Below are 21,661 nucleotides of genomic sequence, written 5' to 3' on the forward strand. Positions count from 1 at the left end.
AAAAGGAAAAGAAAAAGAAAAAGAAAAAGAAAAAGAAAAAGAAAAAGAAAAAGAAAAAGAAAGAAAGAAAGAAAGAAAACACGCAACATGGACAAAAGTCCAGCAAGAACTAAACAGAGCTGTTCCTGATTACCATCCCAAAGCATCTAGTGGAACTCTCCATGCTAACTAGAGGCACTGACACTGATCTCCCAAGGCTGCTCCTGTGTGCCAACAATGGCTAACAGTATTTTCAACACAGGATACTGCATCAAATAAGGGCAAACAGCAAGGTACCTGGAGCCATAGCAATTTTCCCCTTCTCCTCCAAGATGGCCTTCCCATCAAAGGTGACAGCTGGCAGCATCCTCTGTTCAAACATGATTACATTGGATTTATCCAGGTTGAAGTAGCTGTGTTTTACAAAGAACTTCTCTGTTGGCCCCAGCGTGAACTCACTTGTCATGATGTACCTGGGTAGGAGCAGGTGCAGAGCAAAGAACAAGAAAAATAAAAAACTACCAGGTGGGACATGGAAGGGAGGAAACCTCAGGATGTTAAATGAGAGACAGTGGGATATCTTGAGTTCTGCTGCTCAGCTACATGCCACTTCTCCGGAGCCCATCCTCCAGGAAGACTGTGCAAAAGGACTCAAAAGCAATCCTACCCACAGCCTTAGCTCCACCCAGAACAGAAAAGCACTTCCCTACATGTGCATAACATCTGCAAATACAAGTCAGCTCCAAAAGAGTGCAAAGAATGGCACAAAAGATTCATTCACTTCAGTCTGAAATGGAAGCCAAGGGACCTCAGCTGCTCCTCATACATCTTCCTTTCTAGACCCTCTCCCATCTCTGTTGCCCTCCAGTAGTTTTATGCCTTTATGCTGTGGCACCCAACACCTGCTCCAGGGGAGGCTGCGCCATTGCAAAGCAGAGAGCATCTGTCAAGCACTTCAACAGTTTGGTATAGGAGTATGGGATCCTCTGGTAGCACAATAGAGTATCCATAGTCTGCACAGGAGAGCCTAGACCTCACACACACACTGATTTACATATTTGCAGCACAGTAGACACTGTCCTCCCGGGTACTGCTGCAGCCAGCTGCCTCTTCAGCCCAAGGGAGATAAACTGTAACCACTATCAGCAGATGTTGCTGATGGCTTCCAGCAGCACCAGGGATGGATACATTTGCAATTCAGGTCATGTATATATAGCTTTAGAAAGAAACATACAATCTGGAGCTGAATCACCTTCAGTCTCCTTCTTGTAAAACAATGTGCCATTCTGAAGACCTAAGACATACAGGCTCCTTCGTACTTCCCACACCCTGCCCCAGACTAGACAGGGATTTTGGAATAGTATCTCTTTATAGGCTAAGGGTGAACACCCAGCAGAAAACATTCCCAGAGCCACACAGCAGTGCCTTTCTCTCACCCACCCCATCCCAGAGGGAATTGTCGTTCTGCACCTTGCCAAGCTCTGTGCAAACCTGGAGGCTTCTGAAAGCAATGGGCAGCCAGGAGAGAAAGCAGACAGCTGCAAACAACAGCAGGAGGTGGACTAAAAATGGAGCACAGCAAGCATTTACTATTGAGGAAGGGAAGAGCTTTATGTTGTGCCTGGAGATAAACATAGAGTATCTTGGTAGAGTGTTGTTTCTCTCTCCAGAGAGAAACCTTAGAAAGTACAGCACAAATGTACAAATCTCCCACAAAGGATCTGAAACAGGCATTGAAAAGTGCTGTTAAGTGTGTTGTAAGGTCTGCACTTGAAACACAGACACAGCACAGTGGTCAGTGATTCAAGGGCTGTGCTCACTGCAGGCACCACCGCTGTGTCACTGCCCACCCCTGCACACCTCTTCCAGCTGCTGGGATCGCACACACTGTCAAAGCTTTCCCCTGGTATGTCTCTGCATGGCACCTGTCAAGGCATTTCTAGAAGACAAGACAGGCAAGACTGCAAAGCAAAGACCCCCATATGGCAGCCCACCTACCAGGGGATGGTACACTTGCAGTGGTGCCTCTGGCCAGCGAGCTGCTCCACTTTGCGGATTCTTTCTGCTTGGATCTGATACAAGGTTTTGCCACTGGGTAATCCCACATCGTACATGCCCTTGGGGTAGCTCACTCCCAGGCGGGTTCCTTGTCCTCCAGCCAGCAGCAGCACTGCCACTTTGTTCTGTGAGATCTGGTGCAAACCTTGAACAGTAGAAAGAAACCAAAGAGAACATGAGAATTACATAGACAGTCCACATCCCATGCCCTTTCTACAGAGTTCAGGCAATAGCCAGAAGCTGTTCCATGCCAACTGCTGGTAGTTCAGAGAGCAAAATGGTGCTGTATGCCATATTAAAACAAATCACCTCTCTCTACGTTTCCTTATCTGAAGCAGCAGATGGCATAACAACAGGAAACATCTGTGAGTGCAGCTTAGCATGTTCACACTGGACATTAGAACAGAAATGATTTACTGGGAAAGTTGTGCATCCCTGGAAAAGACATGCAGAGAAGTGGGGGCAACTGTCCTAGTGGAAATCAAAAGAGGCCTGCAGGACAGATAGGGATCAGGGTGATCTGGATTTTAGGGTCAAGTGGCTTTTGTAGTGTGCTGGCAGACAGTCCCAGTCACATGGGGCGTTCCAAATTCCCACCAGTGAGAACTACTTACAGCAAGGAAGGCCAGCCCCATGGTTTGCCTTGCTCACTGCTGACACTGGCACAAGTCGGCTGGGCCAGCCCCTCTCTGGCCTGGAGCTGAAGATGAAGGACCTAGCTGTCTAGTTTAGTAAAGTAGTTAAATTAACTGTGAAGCTCTGACCTAGATCAATCCACCCCTAAAATTCATTGCTCCTCAATTTGACATCCTGAAGCCTGAGGCAGCAAGCACAATCCTCACAGGTCTGCTCCCAAGCCCTCCTTAGTACTCCTGTATGGCTGCTATGGGCCCAGACAGCAGCTGCCACTCTATTTGGATCAGGAAGGCTCTGTAAAGGAAGGCCCAGTGGGATGTGTCAGCACCACCACTGGCTGGGAACAAATGTGACTGCTAACCAGGAGCCAGCCCAGAGAAGAGGCAGAACTGACGCTGGACCCCAGATAACTCTGCCCCAGCAGTGGGGCAGCTGCTTCATCACCACTTGGCCCCATCTGGGGAGTCTGACACATCAGAAAAGATCTGCCCTGGAACCTCATGACTTCTATTTCTGCATTTTTGTTTCCGTTTGGAAATTGTTAGTCCTGTGCTCCAGGCTCAGCAGCCACCAGAGATGATGCAGAAACTGCAACACACACAGAGTCAGAAGACACTGCGAGCAGAACTGTCCTCCAGTGTGTGCTCATCCGCCCTCCTCCTCTCATCAACACTTTCCTGTCTCCTACACTACCTGCCACGTCAGCACTTCTCTGCTTTCAGACTCTCGTCTTCCTCCTGGAGCAGAGGCTCTGTGCTAATGTCACACTGCCCTCAGCAGAGCTGCAGCCCACAGCACAGTGCGTGCTCTGCTGCAGCTCTGGGCCCAGCAGCAATGCTCACTGTCTGTATTTTTGTAAACAGTGCCGTTCCACATCCCAACAACCTCATGCCTCTCCAGTCTGTGCAGCTGTGTTTAATTGTTTGAAGTGCCTCGGCAGTCCTTGTCCTGAGCTGGGGACCTGACCGCCCACCTTCAGAGCTGATCCTAGCAAGTCCTCACGCCAATACAGCGGTCACCACGCCGCCAGCATCTTCCCGTCACTGCAGGTCAACACCACACGCTGTGTCAGTCACCACGGGTACAGAGGCAGCAGCGCTGAGCCGGGACCCGCCGGGCACCGCCGTCACGAGCAGCGCCGGTGATGGCAGCGCCCGGCTCGCGGGGGCAGCACGGGGCGGCTCACGGGCAGACGACGCTATTTGTGGCGTTCCGTCGTGCAAGAGCTGTGACCATGAGCACCCCCTGACAACACCTTCCTGCCAACCTCAGCAACAGCTGCGGCCTCGCAGCCTCACCAAAACCCGGCGTTTTTACAGACAGCGCTTCTTCGCCGGGCCGACCAGCACCGACGGGCACCGCGTGCAGTCGCTCCGAGCCCCGTGTCCGTTCCCCCCGGCGGCGATCCCCCCCCCCACCCCCGCGCTCACCTTCGTCCTCCCAGAGCTGCAGCGCGCCGGGGCCGCAGTGCCGGGCGCTGCCCAGGAGCGCGGCGGGGAGCGGCTCCACGCGGCCGTCCAGGCGCTCCAGCTGCTCCCACTGCCGGGCGCAGGCGGCCGCCAGCCGGCAGTGCTCCCCCAGCCAGGGCGGCAGCGCGGCCAGCAGCTCCGCGCGCTGAGCCGGGTCCAGCTCGGCCCAGAAGCGCAGGACGTGTCCCTGCCCGGCCCGCTCCAGCCGCGCCCGCACCTCCTCGGGCGGCTCCATCCTCGCAGCGCTGCCGCGCGGCGGCGACGATCCCGGGAAGCGGCTGGGCGGGGCCGGGAGGCGGCTGCCCCGTCCCTGCTCGGCCCCGAGCCGCCTCTCCGTCTCCTTTTTCCTCTCCCTCTTCCTCTACTTCCTCCCCGCGCCTCCCTCCCGGCCCCGCAGGACACGTCGCTGGCGGCGTCTGCGCCTGCTGCAGAGAAAGGCGTTGTGCTGTTCGCGTGCATCCGCCGAGGATGCAAAAGGAGCCGGGAATTTCGTGCTCGGGAAACTGACCAGGATGACACCCCTTCTTGCATTTGCAGACGGAGCGGCAAGCTCCCAGCATTATTTCAGCACAGCACACGGCCTCATTTTTCGCTTTCTTATAAATGGGAGCAATGTTGCCCTCTTTTCCAGTCCCCGGCTTCACGTGATAGCCATGACTTCTCTAATGTGATGGAGAGTGGCTGAGCAACCACATCAGCCCGTTCTTTCAGACCCTGGAATGCGTAACATCCAGCCCCATAGACTTGTATACGGTCAGCCTCATCAGTCACTCTCGGACTAATCCTCCTGCAGGGTGCCCCTGTTTCCACACTCCATCGAACACATATGGGTTAAAATCTTCCTCTGTAAAGTGATAAAAATAGAAGCTCAGGTTGGATTGGTCACATCAGACAGGATAACTTGAGAAAGCAGGATGCAAGTGATTATGGGACAAACAAAATGTAAACATGCATGTGAAATGGAAAAATCATCATCACCCTAAAGAAGAGTGAAGGCAAATACTGCTCTGTGTGGTGCCAGGAGTGGGCTGGGGCAGAACATCTCAGGATATCTTACCCGGGGAATGACAGAGCTCCTTTGTTTTAGGACTCTGCTTCAGTAGGTAGGAATCCACCGATACGTGCTGCAGAGAAAAGCAAATTTACTTTTGCTACACAAGGCCCTCAGCTGCCTCTGTGCCTGCTAAACGGAATGGCTGCCATTTGCTGAAGTGTAGTAGCACCGGGTAACGGAGCCTGGTTAGCCCGGGGCCTGTCTGCGTGTCCACACTGCAACATGACACAGCACCTGGGGACGTGTTGTGCTCCCGGCTGGACATTCAACGTGTTCGGATCTCCCTGCTTCTAAAGAGACACATTTCACTTTCCACAAGGTTACAGTGTCTTTGATGTGGAAGAGGCAGACGTCCCAGGGAGTGAGCTGAGAAAGCTGCCCAGGAGAAGAACATGGGCTCACCAACCTCGCTAAGGCTGTGCATCCCTAATCCTGTTCAGACAGGTGGGCATCCCAGCTTCAGAAACACACAGAGCCCAGTGGGCACACAGCCCTGTCCCTGCCAGAGGCTGACTGTCACCGTAAGGAGCAGGGAAAAATGGAGTTTGAGCACAGGTAGCAGAGTCCTAGTTCTGCTGGGCAATAATCAGATTTACAGCAACAGGAGCAGCAGGTGAAGGCCTGCGCTGTGAGAAAAGAGGATTTGTGCCTGTTAAAATAATAGCACTGCTCAAACCAGTGTTGCTTTTTATGGGTCTGTCTCCTGCAGGGAATGGCTGCAGGCTGAGGTCAACAAACCATCCCATAGGGCCCTTACACCACACGGCGGGGGACCAGCAGCTGCCAACACAGCACACGGCCAACCCAGCAGCCACGGGCAGACAGAGGGATGGGAGCAGGCAGCGTGAGACCCATGGGGATGTAAGAGCAGGGAAGGATTTCCAGAGCACCCCGAAGAGGCCACGAAGATGGAGTCTGAGGGTGATGTGTGAGCAACGGCTGGGATCCCTTGGGCTGCCCGGCCCAGGGGAGGCTGAGGGACCTGCAGCTTCCCACGGGGCAGCGCCGATCTCTGCTCTATGGGGCTGGGGAACGACTGCGCCCCATAGAGCAGGGCACGGCACGGCACGGCTCAGCTCCCAGCGCAGCGGGACGGCCCCGAGCTGCCAGGGCTCAGGGCAGCGCTGTGACCCGCCGGGCTGGGGTCGGGGTTGGGGTCGGGGTTGTTGTGCCGGTGCTGCGGGGCCGGGCTGTGCCGTGCCGTGCTGTGCTGTGCCGTGCCGTGCTGTGCCGTGCCGTGCTGTGCCGTGCTGTGCTGTGCCGTGCCGTGCTGTGCCGTGCCGTGCCGTGCTGTGCCGTGCCGTGCTGTGCCGTGCCGTGCTGTGCCGGTCGCTCGGTCCCTCCCGGCTGCGGGGAGGAGCGAACCCGGCGCGGAGCCGCCTCGTGCCGCGCGGAAACTCAAACCCGCGGCCGCCCCCGCAGCCAATGGGCCCGAGGCGCCGCCCGCCGCCAGCCAATGGGAGCGCGCCGTGGGGCGGGGCGGGGCGGCGCTGCGGGGCGGCGGTAACTCTCGGGGCCGCGGTCGCGATGGCTCCGGAGCGCGGGGCCCGTCCGTCCCCACCGGGACCGTCCGCCGGCGGCACCGAGGGGCTGCCCCGCGCCTTCCTGCAGAGCCTGCGCACCCTCTTCGACATCCTGGACGACCGGCGGCGGGGCTACGTGCACCTGCAGGAGATCGAGTCCCGCTGGCAGGGCGCCGAGGCCCGCGAGCTGCCCGCCGGCGTGTTGGACGGGCTGCGGCGGGCGGCGCCGCCCAGCGGGTATCTGACCTTCGAGCGCTTCGTGCTGGGGCTGCGCGCCGCGCTGCCGGGAACCGACGGCGGAGCCCCGGGAAAGGGCAGAGCCCCGGGGCGCGGGGAGCCGCGGGACAAGGAGCGGGGCCGCAGTAACGGCAGTAACGCCGTGAGCTCCGCGCGGAGCCTCGAGAAGCTGCCGAGCCCGCACGGCAACGAGGAGCGGCGCGGGCAGAGCGGCGGACACCGCGAGCAGGAGCCGGGGCAGGGGCTGCCCCGCGGCCGAGGTGAGCGGGACGGACCCACGGTCGGGCGGGGTTGGGCTCCCGGAGCGGCGGGGGTGGACGGGCCGGTTCCAGGCGGCACCGACCTGTTCTTCCTCTGGCATTTAAAACAACGGCAAATTCTTCCCCCGGGGCTGGAGTGGAACTCTAAGGAGTCGCCGCTGCTTTTTATTTCGGCTTCCGTGGGCTTTGTTTCAAGCTCCAGATAAACCGGAATGGAGAGCGTGCTGTTTGCAAATCCTGCTCTTTTCCCAGGCTCGTTCTTCCCTTTGCAGTTCTCCTCGTGTGGGTGCTTGTCTGTTTATAGTGGTGACAAGAAGAATTAAGGGCTTTGCAGTAACATGTCCGGAGTTGTCCTCTGGCACCGAGTCTGTAGGTGACCTCCATGTGGGGTGGATCTGATCGTCAGTAGGAGCTGCTGGGCACTGCGATGGAGAAGCAAACTGCTGCCAGCCCGGTGCTGCGGTCAGAGCAGAGCCCAGCAGCGCTCAGTGCTGCCCCCGGGCCCTTTCCCAGGATCCGAGGCCACTGTGCCGATCTGCTCCTGCTGTGTCTCCGTCAGCTGTCAGCAGGTCATGCTGTCTGTCCTGCGTGGCTGCAGGCTGTTATGGAACCTCCATAACATCTGCCTCCTTCCTTGTCTTAGCACAGTGTCAGGGAGACTTGTGCTGAGAGCCGTTCAGCCATTTGGGTGGTTGGAGGGGAGAAGCATCTAAGGAGGTATGGTTTTTTTTTTGATAGCTTGACAATGGTTCAGTTTGACAGACCAGTGGGATTTGGGGGCTGACAAAGGCAGGAGAGGGAGAGCACTGCTCCCAGCACCTCTCCCCTCCATTGGGAAGACTCCTTCACTGACCTCTTGACTTGCTGCCAGTGTGAAGGGGATGCCATAAGGAATACAGGAGCTCCTGGCTGCTACTGTGCACTTCTTTGAAATCTCCTGACACAGAGTTCTGTGTGAAAATTGGTGTTTCGCTGTTTCAACACTTGAGCACAGTACCTTCCTTTACCTCAAAAAGGTGCCCAAGCTGGTTTACCTTCCCTTCCCCACCCTTTCCTTGCCAGTCCTTTCTGCAGGGTGGAGAAGAAATGTTAAATGTCCCAGAGATTCTCTGCTTCTCATTTTGCCCTCAGGTTAACCACAGGAGCTTCTCCCAGGGGAATGTTATTAAGCAGACTGGTTTTTGTTTGTTTTAGCATCAAGCATCTAAATCTGGAAAAACCTGGGGGGAAAGGTGGAATCCTCCATGATAAGTAATCATCAGTTTGAGAGCTCTTCACTAGCTGAGACTGAGCAGATGAGTGCTGCAGAGCACAAGTTTTGGGCTCCTGAGGATTGTTGCATTGTAGGCTGGTGCTGTGCTGATATCCTGAGGCTGCAGGTGGGTTTAATGCCTCAGCCTTTGCTGCCAGCTTTCCAAAAAGCAGGGCCTTGTTCTGGCAACAGTCTCAAGTTCCAGGTTGGTTCAGCAGCTCAGTGTCCCATTTTCCACTTCCCATTCCGGTTGTGCTGCAGGTTCAGGAGATCATGTATTCAGTTGTGCTGCTTATGCTGTCTTAGCTGTTCCTCCCAGGTAGATACTGGTGTCTGAAGCCAAAGGCATCTGGCAAAACAGATAAGTGAGTGATGTCAGACTTTGTGTTAAGTGATATACCAGAGACCTGTCTGTGCTGGAGCTCTTGATGGCAAGAGAAGCAGGATGCTATGATGAACCAGCAGCAGGACTTCTTGTGTGCCACCCTGGTACCTTTCTGAAGTAGCACAGTAATGGTTTAAGTGAGGTGAGTGTGCAGCTGTACTGCTGCTGATTTGTTGCTGGCTGCTGCTGTGAGTGCAGCACACTCCTGCTTCTGAACTGATAGATTCTGGCAGCACAGACACCCTTGCAGTTGTGCAGTTCTCCTATCGCTCTGCCTCTCAGCTCCCTCCTTTGACATAGGCTCATCTTCCAGATGAGTGGTGACTCCTGCAGCATCAGCTCACTTCTCCTGCCCCATATTATGCAGCTTTGCATCTGTGTGCCCTGCTGACAACTGTACAGACCTCACACCCTGCTCAGTCCTTCTGTCTGTCCTGCCTGCACTACAGAGCATGCTGCGTGTCCCTGGCCGGCTGGAGGAGAGAACTGCAATGGGTGGGGGTGCCTGGGAGGTATGTGGGCAGCAGTCTCAGGGAGATGTGTTCTGCAGCTGTCTTACTGCCTGCTTTCCCTTGTCTACCTCCCTGCTACTATTTTCTGCTTCTTGTTTAGAATTCAGGGTAGGAAAGAAACTCTTCAGGAAAGCAAAAAGCTGTGACCAGAGAGCAGAGGGAGCAGCAGGAGAGAGGGGATGAGCACAAGGCAGGCTCAGCAGGGACCTGGAGTGAGAAGGGAGTGCAGCACGCCTGCTGCCCAGACACGTTAACAGAGGGTGCCACGGTGCTCAGCAGCAGGGCGGTGCTCTGACAGCATGTCCAGAAACACAGAGCTGAGCTGGCTTGGATGTGGCTGCAGGGCTGCCTTTCTGTCAGGGTGTGCAGCACAGGGGACGTGCAGACTTGGGCAGGTGCTCAGCCCATACCTGCTTCAGCACACAGTCACCCAGAGCTGGCAGGAGGCGTGTGATCCTGCTCAAAACCTGCCAGCGTGAACTTAATCTGCAGAAGTAGGTTACGTGTGGATTTGAACTGGTGTTGTGTGTTTGTAGTAGATCTGCCTTTTGAGAAATAGGATGTTGGGATTTTAATAAAATCTTGGAAACCCTGGAGACAAATTTTCTGTGTTAAGACCACATGCATGGGGGCTTCTGGTGTGCATCACCTCCTTGGACAACAAACACAAATCTGAGTGGGGAAGGAAAGTGTTTGCTCTGAAATGAGCTGGTCTGCTCTTCGTAGTCACCTCTAGAGCAAGCTCCTTGTGAGAGCTGCCGTGTGTCCAGAGATGGAGCCGACTCCTGATGTTCTCTGGTGCTGCCAGGCTGCTGCAAATGGGCCAAGGGAGCACTTGTGTGGCTGAGTCCATCACCATGCAGACTGCCTTCAGGAGGAGATGAGTGCCCTGCAGAGCCTGTGCTGCCTGAGTGGGAGCCAGGGGTCCTGTGAGGACAGAGCCAGGGCAGGCAGTGTTACTGGTGGTTTGGTTGTGCTGAGACTGAAGCAGCACTGCCTGGAGGCTGCCTGCTTTATTCAGAAGGTGACCACAGAAGGCACTTGCACGCCTGGCACAACCAAGTGAAATTACTGTGGTCTGTCTTGCCTGTACAAATATTTTTTAGCGGATGCCAGGGCTGGTGCTTGCTCAGCTGCTCCCTGCCTGGCCGGCTTGCAGGAGTGCCTTACAGACAGCCCCGCGGAGGGGCAGTGGCGAGGTTTCTGTTGCAAGCAGGTGGTGCCCTTATGCTTTCTTCTGTTACAGGTATTGATGTTAAGTCTGCTGGGCAGTCCCAGGGAGATGGTGGCCATGTTGGCCCTGGGGACATTCGGAGACATCAGAGGGGACGTGCAGAACACCGGAGACACACTATTGCCAATGGTGTGGACTTCGGCATGGTAAGAGAACAGCCCTGTCGTGTGCTCTTGCCCCAAGCGAGGATATTGCAGAGATCCCTCACTGCTGATATGAGTGCTATGGGCTATTGCTCTCTCCTGCCCACCTTGCACATGGAAGCTGTAGGATCTTTGGATGTCAGGAAGATCCTGGTGTTTCTTTCTGTTACAAAGCTTCGTTAATGTATGTGATGGCCATGCAGTTATTTCCAAAGTATTTTGCTTCTTGAAACATTCAGGGGAAGGAGGAGGTACGTATTTCCAAGAGCCAGGTCAGTCAATGGAGTTGGCATGTGTGCTGTCAAACGCTTTCTCCATGGGCAAAAGTTTGGGGCAGGAAAGGGAAAAGTTTACCTTACAGTGTGAGGATGAGGCCCCAGTGCTGCAGTGGTCTCTGTAGATCAGTCTCTGGGCCTTTCAAGCACTCCAGCAGAAGTCACACATGCCTTGTGCTGGTGACTGTGGTGCTGAGGCATGCCGTGCTGCAGCCTGAGGACCCCAAGCAGCCAAAGCCAGCCCTGCAGGCTTCCCTTCTACCAGAAAGTGGACAGAGCACAAGGAAAGGGCCTTGTGTTGTGACCACTGCTAGATGACGTAGGTCTGGGCTCTAGCGTGCTGATCCTCATGGCTTCCGAGAGATTTTTTGCAGAGAAATCTAAACTGAACTTGGCTGGGAAACCTGGAACCAAGTGATCTGCTTCTCTCTCTGTTGCTTAGTGGAGAGTCTTAGATCATGTTACCCAGACCAAGGGATCTGTTCCGCTCCCAAGCAGAATGCAGAAGCTGACTGGGTGTATTGCTCACAAGCTCAAGCAAAATTTAATTGGGATGAGAACCAGGACCTCGTCTGTAGGATGAGTGATCGTCCAACCTTCCTTGCTTTGTCTCATGGCTCTGGAGCTGCTGGCAAGGCTGCAACTCTCACGTCTGCACTTCCCCTTTTCACACCCTGGTGTCACTCGCTGCCTGTTCTGGGCCAGCCGGCAGGCTGCATGGCCTGTCCTTGTGCAGCATCGATTGCAGCACTGTGCTGGCTTTGGGAAATATAACATGCTCTGTTTCTTGGCCTGGTCTGACCTGCCTGGGAAGGGTTGGATTATGCACATGTGGGAAGAGGTCTGCTAGGCTTGATGCAATGCAGAGTGCTGGTTCTTTCGTTTCCTCTCAAACTGAGAGGGTCTCAGCTGAGTGGTGCTGGCAAAAGGCAATAACTGTGGATGTGCCTGCCTGGGGTTGGGCTCCCTCTGCTCCTGGGGAAGGGGATGCCCTGTTAAGCTTGATCAGCAAGGTACAGGTTTGGAGGCTGTGCTGCAGCCCAGGGATGCTTTAAGATGGACAGCTGGTGTCTGCTCAGATGGTGTTTTGTTTGTTTTTTTGTTTTTTCACTGTCTATTGATTGGCCCCATTTCCCCATGGCCTTAGGGTAGTTGGGATGAGGCCTGTGAGAGGCTGGACACTTTAATTTGTGGGCAGCCCAGGGCATGGCACTCTCCCCTCCCATTCTACTGTCTCTATGCTGACCAGCAAGTCAGGTGGGATCAGGATGGAACAGGCAGTAGCTGGCTGCAGACAGAACTGGATGGGGGTCCTTGCCACATACAGCACCTTCTTCATGCCCCTCAGCAACAGCTTGTGCAGTACCAAGGCTCTGCAGTTCTTCCTGTGGGTATGTTCCTCTGTCTATCTGAGCCTGTGTGTGTGTTGTTGCATTCTGAGTTGCTGCTGCTTATAGGAGGTTGTAACCTTGAGAGTGGCTGCAAGCCCTGTCCTTAGCATGTGCTCAGATAAATGACAAAGCAGAGAAACCTGCTTCTGTAGTGAGAGCTGATGGGGAGCAGGCCTCGCTCTGTGCATGGGAGAATAGAGATGACCTGATGGCCCTTTGACTGCTGCTGTTGCTCTCCCAAATTGGAGAACCTACCCTGAACAAGGATTAGCCAGTAGCCATCACCCATCCTTGGGCTGGGCTGCAGAAAGGAGCCTGTGTTACATTGCTCCTGGGGGCCTTCAGATGGGAGCTTACCAGGCAGCGCTTCTCTGACTATTTGGCTTGGACCTGGATAAGGAGAGAGTAACATGTCTGCACTCTGTCCTGCAGCTGAAGCATATGAAGGAGTTGGAACAGGAGAAGGATTTCCTGCTTCAGGGTCTGGAGATGGTTGAACGTGCCCGTGAGTGGTACCACCAGCACATCCACTTCATGCAAGAACGCCAGAGGCTCTTGGGGAAAAACAAAACCAACAGTGTGAGTCTGGGGCTTGTTCTGGGAATGCTCATCAGCTTGGGAGAATCTGTGGGCTTGAAGAACTAACTGGGCTGGGACATCTTGTTGCATGTGGCATTGGCCTTGCTATGCTGTCTGTGTGTGCTCGCACTTTTGGCCTGGGGAACACAGATGGGTGGGGGGAATTGGAGCAGCCTCCCCCACACACAGCAGAAGAGGGGGAGAGGCAGCAAGCAGGGTTCCTCTGTTCTATGGGAGACATAGCTGCAAGGATGGGATCAGGCCTGGCCTCGTGGCAATGGCTTTTCCAGGCAAAAATGACCTATGCAGAAAGGCTGACCCTTTCCACTGATTGGGATGTTCTGCTGCTAACGTGCCAGCCACGGGGCTCTCCCTTGGGCCTGCTGAGAGGGATCTGAGCCAGCATGCATCCTCAGCACAGCTGGCCAGCCCCACTCACAGGATCCTGCACACAGGATCAGGATCACAGCCCAACAGACAGACACAGCCTTGGCCCTCATGCTGGCTGTGCTGTGAGGCAGTATGCATCCCGTGTCATCTAAACGCATGTGCATCTCATGGCTTGTGTGGGCTTTGTGCTGCTGAGGCTGAGGGGCTGGGATGTGGGAATGGAGGAGTGCCCTGGTGCTGGGAGGTGTGGGGAGAGCTACAGGATGGGCAGCCACTGAGCCTTCTCATTGGGCAGCATAGTTCCCTGGAAGCTGGCACTGAAGTAACATCTGGCCTCTTTCATCTCATTTTCCAGGACTTCCTCCCTGATGGCAGCCAGAGCCACCTGGGACGCCTGATCCCAAAGCTGCAGGAGGTGAACCGCTGCCTGGGTGACCTCCTGACAGCTGTGGGCAAGGTGAGAACAATGCCTTAGTGGCTTGCAGTCACTTGTGTGAGCTAGGTGCGTGCCCTTGTGCAGGCAGCTGAGCTGGCATATGGGCTATGAGAGCTTCCCCAGGCTATAGAGAGGTGACTTGGCTCTGTTGCCGAGATGGGTGAAGAAGGATGTTTAGCTCGGCTGGGCTGGAGAATGCTCAAGGCATCTGGAAACCTAAAGGAAATCCCCCTGAAGGTGTAGATCTTCGCATGCGAACAGTGAAAGCATCCTGCTGAGGTGCTGAGTTGGTCCCCTTAGAGCTGAGAGTCCTGGCTGCTGCATGGGCTCCTTGCAGGAGCAGGACACACTGCAAGGAGTGCTTCCATGTCTGTCTGGAATAGCCTTTCTAGAGACACTGCGTTGGCCTGCACTGACTGTACTGGTGGATCTTAATCCTGTGCTGGGTTACTCTCAGCTCCCAACCCATTAGTTCCCCTTGTGCCACTGAAACAGCTTCTGGCTGCAGCAGCAGGTGGAGGAGAGGCACCAGAAGGTTCTTGTCTCATTCTTTCCCTTCATCCTCTCCACAGCCAGGGGACCCCAGCCCAGCACTGACCAGGCTGTTCCCCGCTGCCCCTGCAGCATCCCCTGCCTCAGCAGGCACCCAGCAGGCCATCAACATGCTGAAGGAGCAAAACCGGCTTCTCACCAAGGTGAGCAGGGATGGTGGGGAGGAGAACACTGAGAGGGAACCATCAGAGAAAGAATATGTGACCATGGAAAGTGATCCTTCAGCTTGGCCAACCGTGGTCGTGCTCCATGGGCTGTGCTTCAAGCCTCTCCCTCTCAAAGCTGAATACCCCTCATGCGATGGGCTTGGGCTGTTTGCTGGGTATGGGACTGTGGATGTGGACCTCATTGGCCCTGCTGTAGAGAAAAGACTGTGACAAATGAAGACTACAAGAGGATGCAGATGCTAAGGATGCCTCTGCCTGAGTAGGCTCACTGCAGGGGTTTTAAGTTCTGACATCTGCAGATGGTGCATTTCGGTTGCAAGGAGTTCAGAGAATCTGAGCCTGGCCCAGATCACGGGGACCTTGGACACAGCACAGAGCTCTGAGCAGCATTTATCTCCTCTTTCCAATGCAGGAGGTCACTGACAAGAGTGAACGTATCACCCAGCTGGAACAGGAGAAATCTGCTTTGATCAAGCAGCTCTTTGAGGCACGTGCCCGCAGCAATCATGAAATGAGCCAGCTGGACTCCACCTTCATCTAGCACCTGTCTCCCAGCACTCCTGGCCCTGTACTGAGCTTCTCCAGGGGGTTGATGGGCTGGGGCTCTTGCTCTAAAACCATTCTGTTCAGGTGTTCATCTCAAGGCCCATGGAGGCCTGGAACTGCCCATAGTGTCTCTGTGGGAGGAAGCTGGGGACAGTGCTTCCCTGACCTTGCTTGGTCAGGCCTTGGCAGTCCCCTCCCTGCCATGCTGCTTCGTGTGGCTGGCAGTGTCTGTTCACAAGCTGCTCCTATTCTAAACTGACTGCAGTAGAATGCTCTCCCACCCCCTGACCCCCCAGTGTAATGTAAGGTAAGGCTGCTGCCCTTACTATGTGAATGGGGAGAGGTGGGGGAGACCTGCTGTACCCTGAGCCTGACCTAGGCTGAATTTTGGCTGCTCTTAAAAAAAGATGCTGCATCTTTAACATTCCAGCTGGCATTCCCAGGCAAGCTTGGCCATTGAAGGGCATCCTTTCTGCTGCTTGTCCCTCTGTCAGAGGATGGGATTGAAAATGTGTAATGGGGTGTGCTTAGTTCCTCCCTGCTGCCTGTGTTCTGCCTGCCAGTGGAACCAGACTGGGCTAGGGCAGTGCCTGAACTGATGCTCCTCCTGGAATAATCCTTTCCAGTTTGCCATAGTGATGCCATAGTCGCTGTTTACACGTTTGTAGGCTCCTGTAGTTGATGAGCCGTAGACCTGGATTGGGTAACCTGTACCTCTGAGCTGCTCTTTCAGGCTGCTTGCAGATTGAGACAGGTACCTCTACCTCTCTTTATCTTCCTGACCTGGCAAACATTTCCTAATGACTGCCAGACTTATATTTTTTTTCATGATAACTTTAAAAGGAGAGGTTATGTCTTGCAGCATGAGCCTGATTTCTCAGTGGGGCTTTAGGACTTGTTTTCTTGTTTAAGTGAATTTGGGTGATGGAGAAGAGGCTGATGGTCTCTTTCTTTTGCAATCTCCCTAGTGGAGAAATGGCAGCTTTGCTTGACCTGGTGGTATGTGCAGACCACCCATTCTGGGTGTGAGCTGCACCCTTCTCCAGCTCTTCTGGGGTGGTGGTATAAGCATGGGTCATGGCAGTGATGTGTCTTGGGATACCTCTTCCTTTCCATGCAGTCCAATGATGGGTCTTGACCTGAGTGATATTTTCCAGTGTGACTTTTTACTTTGTATCAATGGTACTTTTGTAGGTGATCAGTGGGGATCCCCACACAGCTCTGGCCCTTCAGCACTGTTTTGTGTTCAGACTTTTTCTGGCTCAGTGCAGTGGCACAGTGCACTGAGCTGGGCAAAAAGTGCTGGACCTGCCCTGCTGTGCCAGCTTCAGCTGTGTTAGGTTGGGAGCCGTGCAGACCAACTCCTTGCTCACTCCTGGGAAGATCCTTTTACCCGTCCAGTGTGGTTTGTACCACTCTGAGGCTGACCTTGACCTGATGCTCACTGCATGGTGCTCAGTCCCTGCTCAGTTCTTGCACTTGCTGCCAGAGTGGGGATCAGCAGAGCACAAGGGAGAGGGGGGAAGATCAAGGCCAAGGCGAGTCACATCCCCTATCTGCCAAAGTAGGGTGTTAGTTATCCCCTGGGCATCAGTGCCTGCCATCCCTATCATGATGCCACCTCTGGTGTCTGGTACCTGTTTTATCTGAGGCTTAATGAAAAGTGACTCTCCTCGTAACCTGTCTTTAGGGATAATAAAGTGGAGTGGTCTATTTAATTTATCCTTCTGTCTCTGACTGAATCAATCATCAATTGCTGCAAGCCTTGTATTTCCTTCCTATCTTATCTGCAGGTGAGCAGAAGTTGCACAGCCATGAGAAGCCTGCTGGATCATGTTCCCACGCACTTTTCCCTCTGGGCAACCTTGTGCTGTTGGGCTGGGGACACTCCTGGCCTTTCCTCACTGCTGTGCAGTGGGATTACAAATCACTCATACCCTGCAACCCTTGGAGCCTATGGCTGTGCATGAGGATCTGAGCCAGAGCCCTCCTGTGCTTGGGAGAGTGATCTTTGCAGCGGCTCTTTTCAAGTGGTGAGTGGGGCAGCCACAGGTCTCAGACAGGGCAAGGAGGGAGTGATAATTGCCATAAATGCCCTGGTTTTTGCTAAGATGTGAAGCCCGAAAGGTCTTTCAAAGCAAAGAGAGGATCATTGTCTCTGCTCAATGCCCCTCTGTGTGCAGAGCCAGGGCAGCTCTGCCCCTGTCCTGGTGCTGGGCCTGCCTGGGTGCATGGGAACATCCTGTACGCTGTCCAGGCAGTGCTGGCCCTGGGCCTGCTCAGTGCAGGGAAGCCCTGGGAAATAGGAAGCCCCTGTTGGGATCAAGGTCTCCCTGGGAGTGGGAGCCCCTGGCACTGGGCTGGCTGTGCTGCTGTGGGCTCCCTGGTGGGGCTGCTGTGTGCCTGTCCCTCATCTCCATGTCTGGCTATCCTGTTACCATGAGTATGGTGGTCCAGTGCGATGAGAGCTGGGTTTGTACCCAGGGTTGTGAGCCGTGCTGTGCGCATTTTCCCTTCTTGATGGGCTCTGATCAAACTGGGTTTGCACAGATCTGTGAATGCACAGCCAGGGCTGCTGCTCACAGCTGGAGGCTGCTATGCACAGTTGTAGCATAGCAGGTTTTGGCTATGTCCAGCCCAATAAGCTGCACTCAGCCCTGACCCTGAGATGGTCAGAAAGGTGCCGTTCCACCTGAGCACTCAGACTTCAAGTATCTATCACAGGTCCCAGAACTGCTGGTTCAAGAGTGAGGCAGCATAGGGGGTCCCCCATTGTAGGATCCTGATGTTGGGGCTGTTACTGGGCAAGGGGAAGCCACAGGGAGGCCTGGGCTCAACCAGGAGTTGATCTGGCTCTGCCCTGACTGTGGCAGTCCAGCTTATTCCCAGGGGAAGGCAGTGCCCCTGAGGTGTTCATCAGCACAGCACTCCTGGCTGGTCCAGTGACTGCAGCATAACCCTGACCTGCCACATGTGCTCACTGCTGTCTGTACATCTGAGCCTCTTCCAAGGTACAGATTATTGAAGACAGATGCTCCCTCTGCAGGGAGACCTGGCAGGATGGGGATGGGGTGGAGGTGGGGCTCCCAAAATTCCTACTTCCTTCTGCAGCTGCGTTCCATGGGGACCAGACTTTACCCATTACATCAAACACAGCTGCTGTGGTGGATATCTGCCCTGCTTCCTCCCTGGGGGAGTGTCAGCCATTGGGGAGCAGTGTGGTGCTGATGGGGCCTAGAGGTGCACAGGAGCAGTGCCGCATGTCCCTGGGAGTGCTGCAGCTGTGGGGAGGGCTGAGAACGAGGTGTGCTGTGAGCAGCTGCACCCCTTAGGGCTGCTAACAGGCAGTTCCTGCACAGTGCTGGGCTAACTGGAAGAGGAATGTGCTTTCTCCTCCTATGGACTAAACAAAGCAACCCCAAAGGCACTGCCTCAGAACCAAAGTTTTGTTGAGCCCAAAATGCTTTGTATTTGTTTGAGTTCACTTTGGGCAGAAGTAGCTTCCTCCCCATGGCTTCCCCTACTTTGCACCATCCAGCACACCTGGCAGTGCCTCTTCCTTCCTTCTCTGCCCAAACCTGGAGGCCTGTTTCCGACTCTGCTGCTTTTCGTGTTTCCCTGTGCTGAGCAGAGTCAGCTGCTGCACCATTGCCAACTCTCAGAAACCCATAAATCTCCTCAAACCTTCTGAAATGGTGAAATTAGCCAAAAAAAAAAAAAAAAAAAAAAATGGAGAGAGGGAAGGAAGGAGAAAGAAACCTTTGTCAATAATACATTCAGGAAAGAATATTTTTCCTCTCTGGGGGGTTCTATTCATCACTTTGTCTTCAAGATTCCCCCTGCAGCCAGTGGGGCTGGAAGTGTTGAGCCCAGACCCATGTAATCAGGAGAGCTGCGAAAACACAGAGTATTGCAAAACTACATGTGATTCAGAAGATGTGTGAAGCTGGTGGGCTGCTGCAGCCACCTGCGTTTTCCCAGATGCTGCGGCCTGGTGCTCATCATGGACACTTCTCCTCCCTGCAGGTCTCAGCCCTCCTGCCCCACACCCTTCTGGGCTGTCCCCCTGGCAGTCCCCAGCTCCATGTCTGGGGGGTGGGTTGCCATGTCCCCACATGGCAGTGTCTCTGTGTTCCAGCTGTGTGCACAGTGTATGCTGCCCTGGCCACACGAGTGCATCTCTGCTGCTGGGGTGAAGCAATGCGAAGAGGCTGGATGGATGGACGCACACCATCCTGCAGGAGTCTGGGAATGACAAATCGGGCATAAAATTAGCTGCAACTTTTATTGCTGGATTTTATTTTTAAATGCAGTGGAAAATATGCTGCTGGAGGGAAGGTCAAAGGGGTCTGGGTTTGCACATACAGCCTGAGGGATCATGGTACCTTGTTCCCAGTGCGCATGCCCTGCTCATCCCCAGGCAGCATATGGAGCAGGAGCTGGAGGGGCTGCAGACCCATGTCCCTTATGGCATGTCCACAGGATGCACAGCCGGGCAGTCTGGAGACATGGGGCTGTCATGGAAAGCCCTGGGAGGGACAGAGCAATTGCTCTCCTGGTGCAAGGAGATAAGTACATAGGAGCAATGCAACAAGAGCTATTGGGAGCTCGGTCTGAAGGGGGATGCTGATACTGGGGGTTTGTATGAGCCAAAGGGAGATTGAGGGCATGTCCAGAGAAGAGGAATCTGGAGGCTGTGAACCCAACCTGCACAGAATGGTTAGCTTTTAAATCAGTGCAACCCGTACCTGTAACGATCTATTTGGAAGCTGACACCCGCTTCCAAGGGCAGAAAACACCAGAATGCTGGATTTCCAGGTGAGCTCCTCAGCACCAGCTTCCCAGTCCCTCCCAGCAACTCCAGTTACCCAGATACACTATGCATGGCCACTCACACGGACGGCACCGCCATGCCCCATGGATTAGCAGGAGGGAACACCAGTGTGCTGCAGCTTGGACTGGGCTCGTGGTCACAGCCTCAGCCCCTATGGCTGTGGTAGCCCAGGCCAGCACCCAGCAGCCACTCAGCCGCAGCATTCGGGCTTTGTTTGTGGAAGTCCCTTTGTGGTCAGCCACCCACTCAACCGCAGCAGAGCTGAAATCAGGGATCTTAGGGTTTGCTTCCCAATAACAGCACTCGGTGGGACTTTGGGAAGGGAAGCTGAGTCATTTAGCCAGAACTCACATGGCTCCAGCCAGCACAGGGTGGGGGCAGAGTGGTGCAGCTCCCAACTGCTCCTGGGGACCTGGAGTGGGCACAGGGCTGGGAAAGCATCTCAGAACACAGCTGTTCCCCACCACCTTTCCCTCGCCCACCCCTCTGCTCCTGCTGAGGAACGAAGTTTTAGCGAGCATCACCCCGGCATCAGGCCCTGCTTGCTCTTCTGCTCCACAGTACAGAATTACAGGATCACAGACTGCCAATATTTCCTCCAACTGCAGCTGCCGGCATCGCGTGTTTCAGCTCAAAACTCCAGTTCCCACCAAAAAGCAAAAAAACCTCCAGTTCCACCATCGTGTTCAAAACCTGAAAACTGCAGCATTGTTCTGCAGCTCGTTAGCTGCCTCTCTCTTTCTTTTTCTGAATCTATTATTTAATTGTCATGATTTTGGAATATCCAACTCTCATTTTTGAGTTCTGAGTCATTTGAGAAACAAAGCCCAAGAAAGATTGGGCAGAACCGGGAGGCAGGAGCTGTGCAGGAGGACTCCTACCAAAGGTCCTGGCTTGGGCAGCCAGGAGGGGCAAATATGGAAACAAATGGCCTTAATCAGCCAATTGGAGTTGATTTGTCCCTGGCCTTGGTATGGGTCAGGTCGATAACCTGGCTTTGGTTAGGCGGTTTTGCAGCAGCTGCACAAAGCTTGCAGGTATTGCCCTGCACATCCCTGGGTTTGCTGGAGGAGCCGAGCCCAGATGCTGCCCATGAGGCTGCATGGAGGTAGATGTCAAGGCAGCGGCTTAAGGAGAGCATATTTCCAGAATCCTTTGCCCAGAGCAACAGCTGGGGAGTTTTCCTACCCAGTACCCAGATGTCCGCAAGCGTGGAGCCGCAATCCTGCATGTTTGGAAACAAAGATGGCTGTGACACAGCACAGAGCAGCCACCAAGCTCTGGAAGCTGAGATGGGGAAAGAAGGACACATGGCCAATCCTCATCCCGCCAGGCTTTGCTCCCCCATCCCTGTGCCCTGGGAAGCTCACTGTGCTCTCCCTGCAGTCTGTCCTGGGGGTGCCTTCATCTGCACTGCCCACTGCTCTGCTGAGCACCTGGGTTCTGCTGCCAGGAGTGACACCTCAAGGCAGGATGACTGCACGCAGGGATCTGGATGGCCACAGACAGGCTTGGTGGGGAGAGGGTGGGAAAATGCCATTTGCACAAAGTGCTCCTTTCCTCATCACTGGGACAGGCCCCAGGGCGACAGCTCCAGAAAGGAAATGGCTCTCAGGGGGTTTTCTCCTTGTGTTCTGGGGTGTGGGAAGGACTGGAAACACGCCTGCTGGCTGAGGGAGCTCCTGTGGGGCCGTGTGCCTCTACGGAGGGACAAAAACCATCTATCAAAAGGAAACTCTGTTGCTAGGG

At 54.6% G+C, this 21,661-nt stretch overlaps 2 protein-coding genes across 2 annotated transcripts in view; one reads left to right on the top strand and one right to left on the bottom strand.

Annotated features, from left to right (window-relative positions):
* Positions 1-4,494, bottom strand: part of UAP1L1 (UDP-N-acetylglucosamine pyrophosphorylase 1 like 1) — an 11,538-nt gene extending 7,044 nt beyond the window's left edge. Inside the window, exons 1-3 of the mRNA XM_015878832.2 lie at positions 4,104-4,494; positions 1,978-2,182; positions 277-452 (exon numbers count right to left, since the gene is read on the bottom strand). Coding sequence (XP_015734318.1) covers positions 277-452; positions 1,978-2,182; positions 4,104-4,377 — 655 coding nt within the window. The 5' untranslated portion in view covers positions 4,378-4,494. The remainder of the gene's footprint in view (positions 1-276; positions 453-1,977; positions 2,183-4,103) is intronic.
* Positions 4,495-6,049: 1,555 nt separating this feature from the next.
* On the top strand, positions 6,050-16,801 carry SAPCD2 (suppressor APC domain containing 2). Its single transcript, XM_015878601.2, has 7 exons — positions 6,050-6,057; positions 6,492-7,216; positions 10,612-10,745; positions 12,841-12,987; positions 13,733-13,834; positions 14,386-14,508; positions 14,945-16,801. Exons 1-7 carry the CDS (start codon positions 6,050-6,052, stop codon positions 15,071-15,073), a joined length of 1,368 nt encoding a protein of 455 aa, XP_015734087.2. The 3' UTR covers positions 15,074-16,801.
* Positions 16,802-21,661: the final 4,860 nt, after the last annotated feature.

The sequence above is a fragment of the Coturnix japonica genome, chromosome 17, assembly GCF_001577835.2.
Source record: "Coturnix japonica isolate 7356 chromosome 17, Coturnix japonica 2.1, whole genome shotgun sequence".
Classification (NCBI taxonomy): Eukaryota; Metazoa; Chordata; class Aves; order Galliformes; family Phasianidae; genus Coturnix; species Coturnix japonica.

Coding starts and splice junctions, on each gene's coding strand:
- SAPCD2 (XM_015878601.2), top strand. Junction 7,217..10,611: donor GGGGCTGCCCCGCGGCCGAG/GTGAGCGGGACG, acceptor CTTCTGTTACAG/GTATTGATGTTAAGTCTGCT. Junction 13,835..14,385: donor TCCTGACAGCTGTGGGCAAG/GTGAGAACAATG, acceptor TCCTCTCCACAG/CCAGGGGACCCCAGCCCAGC.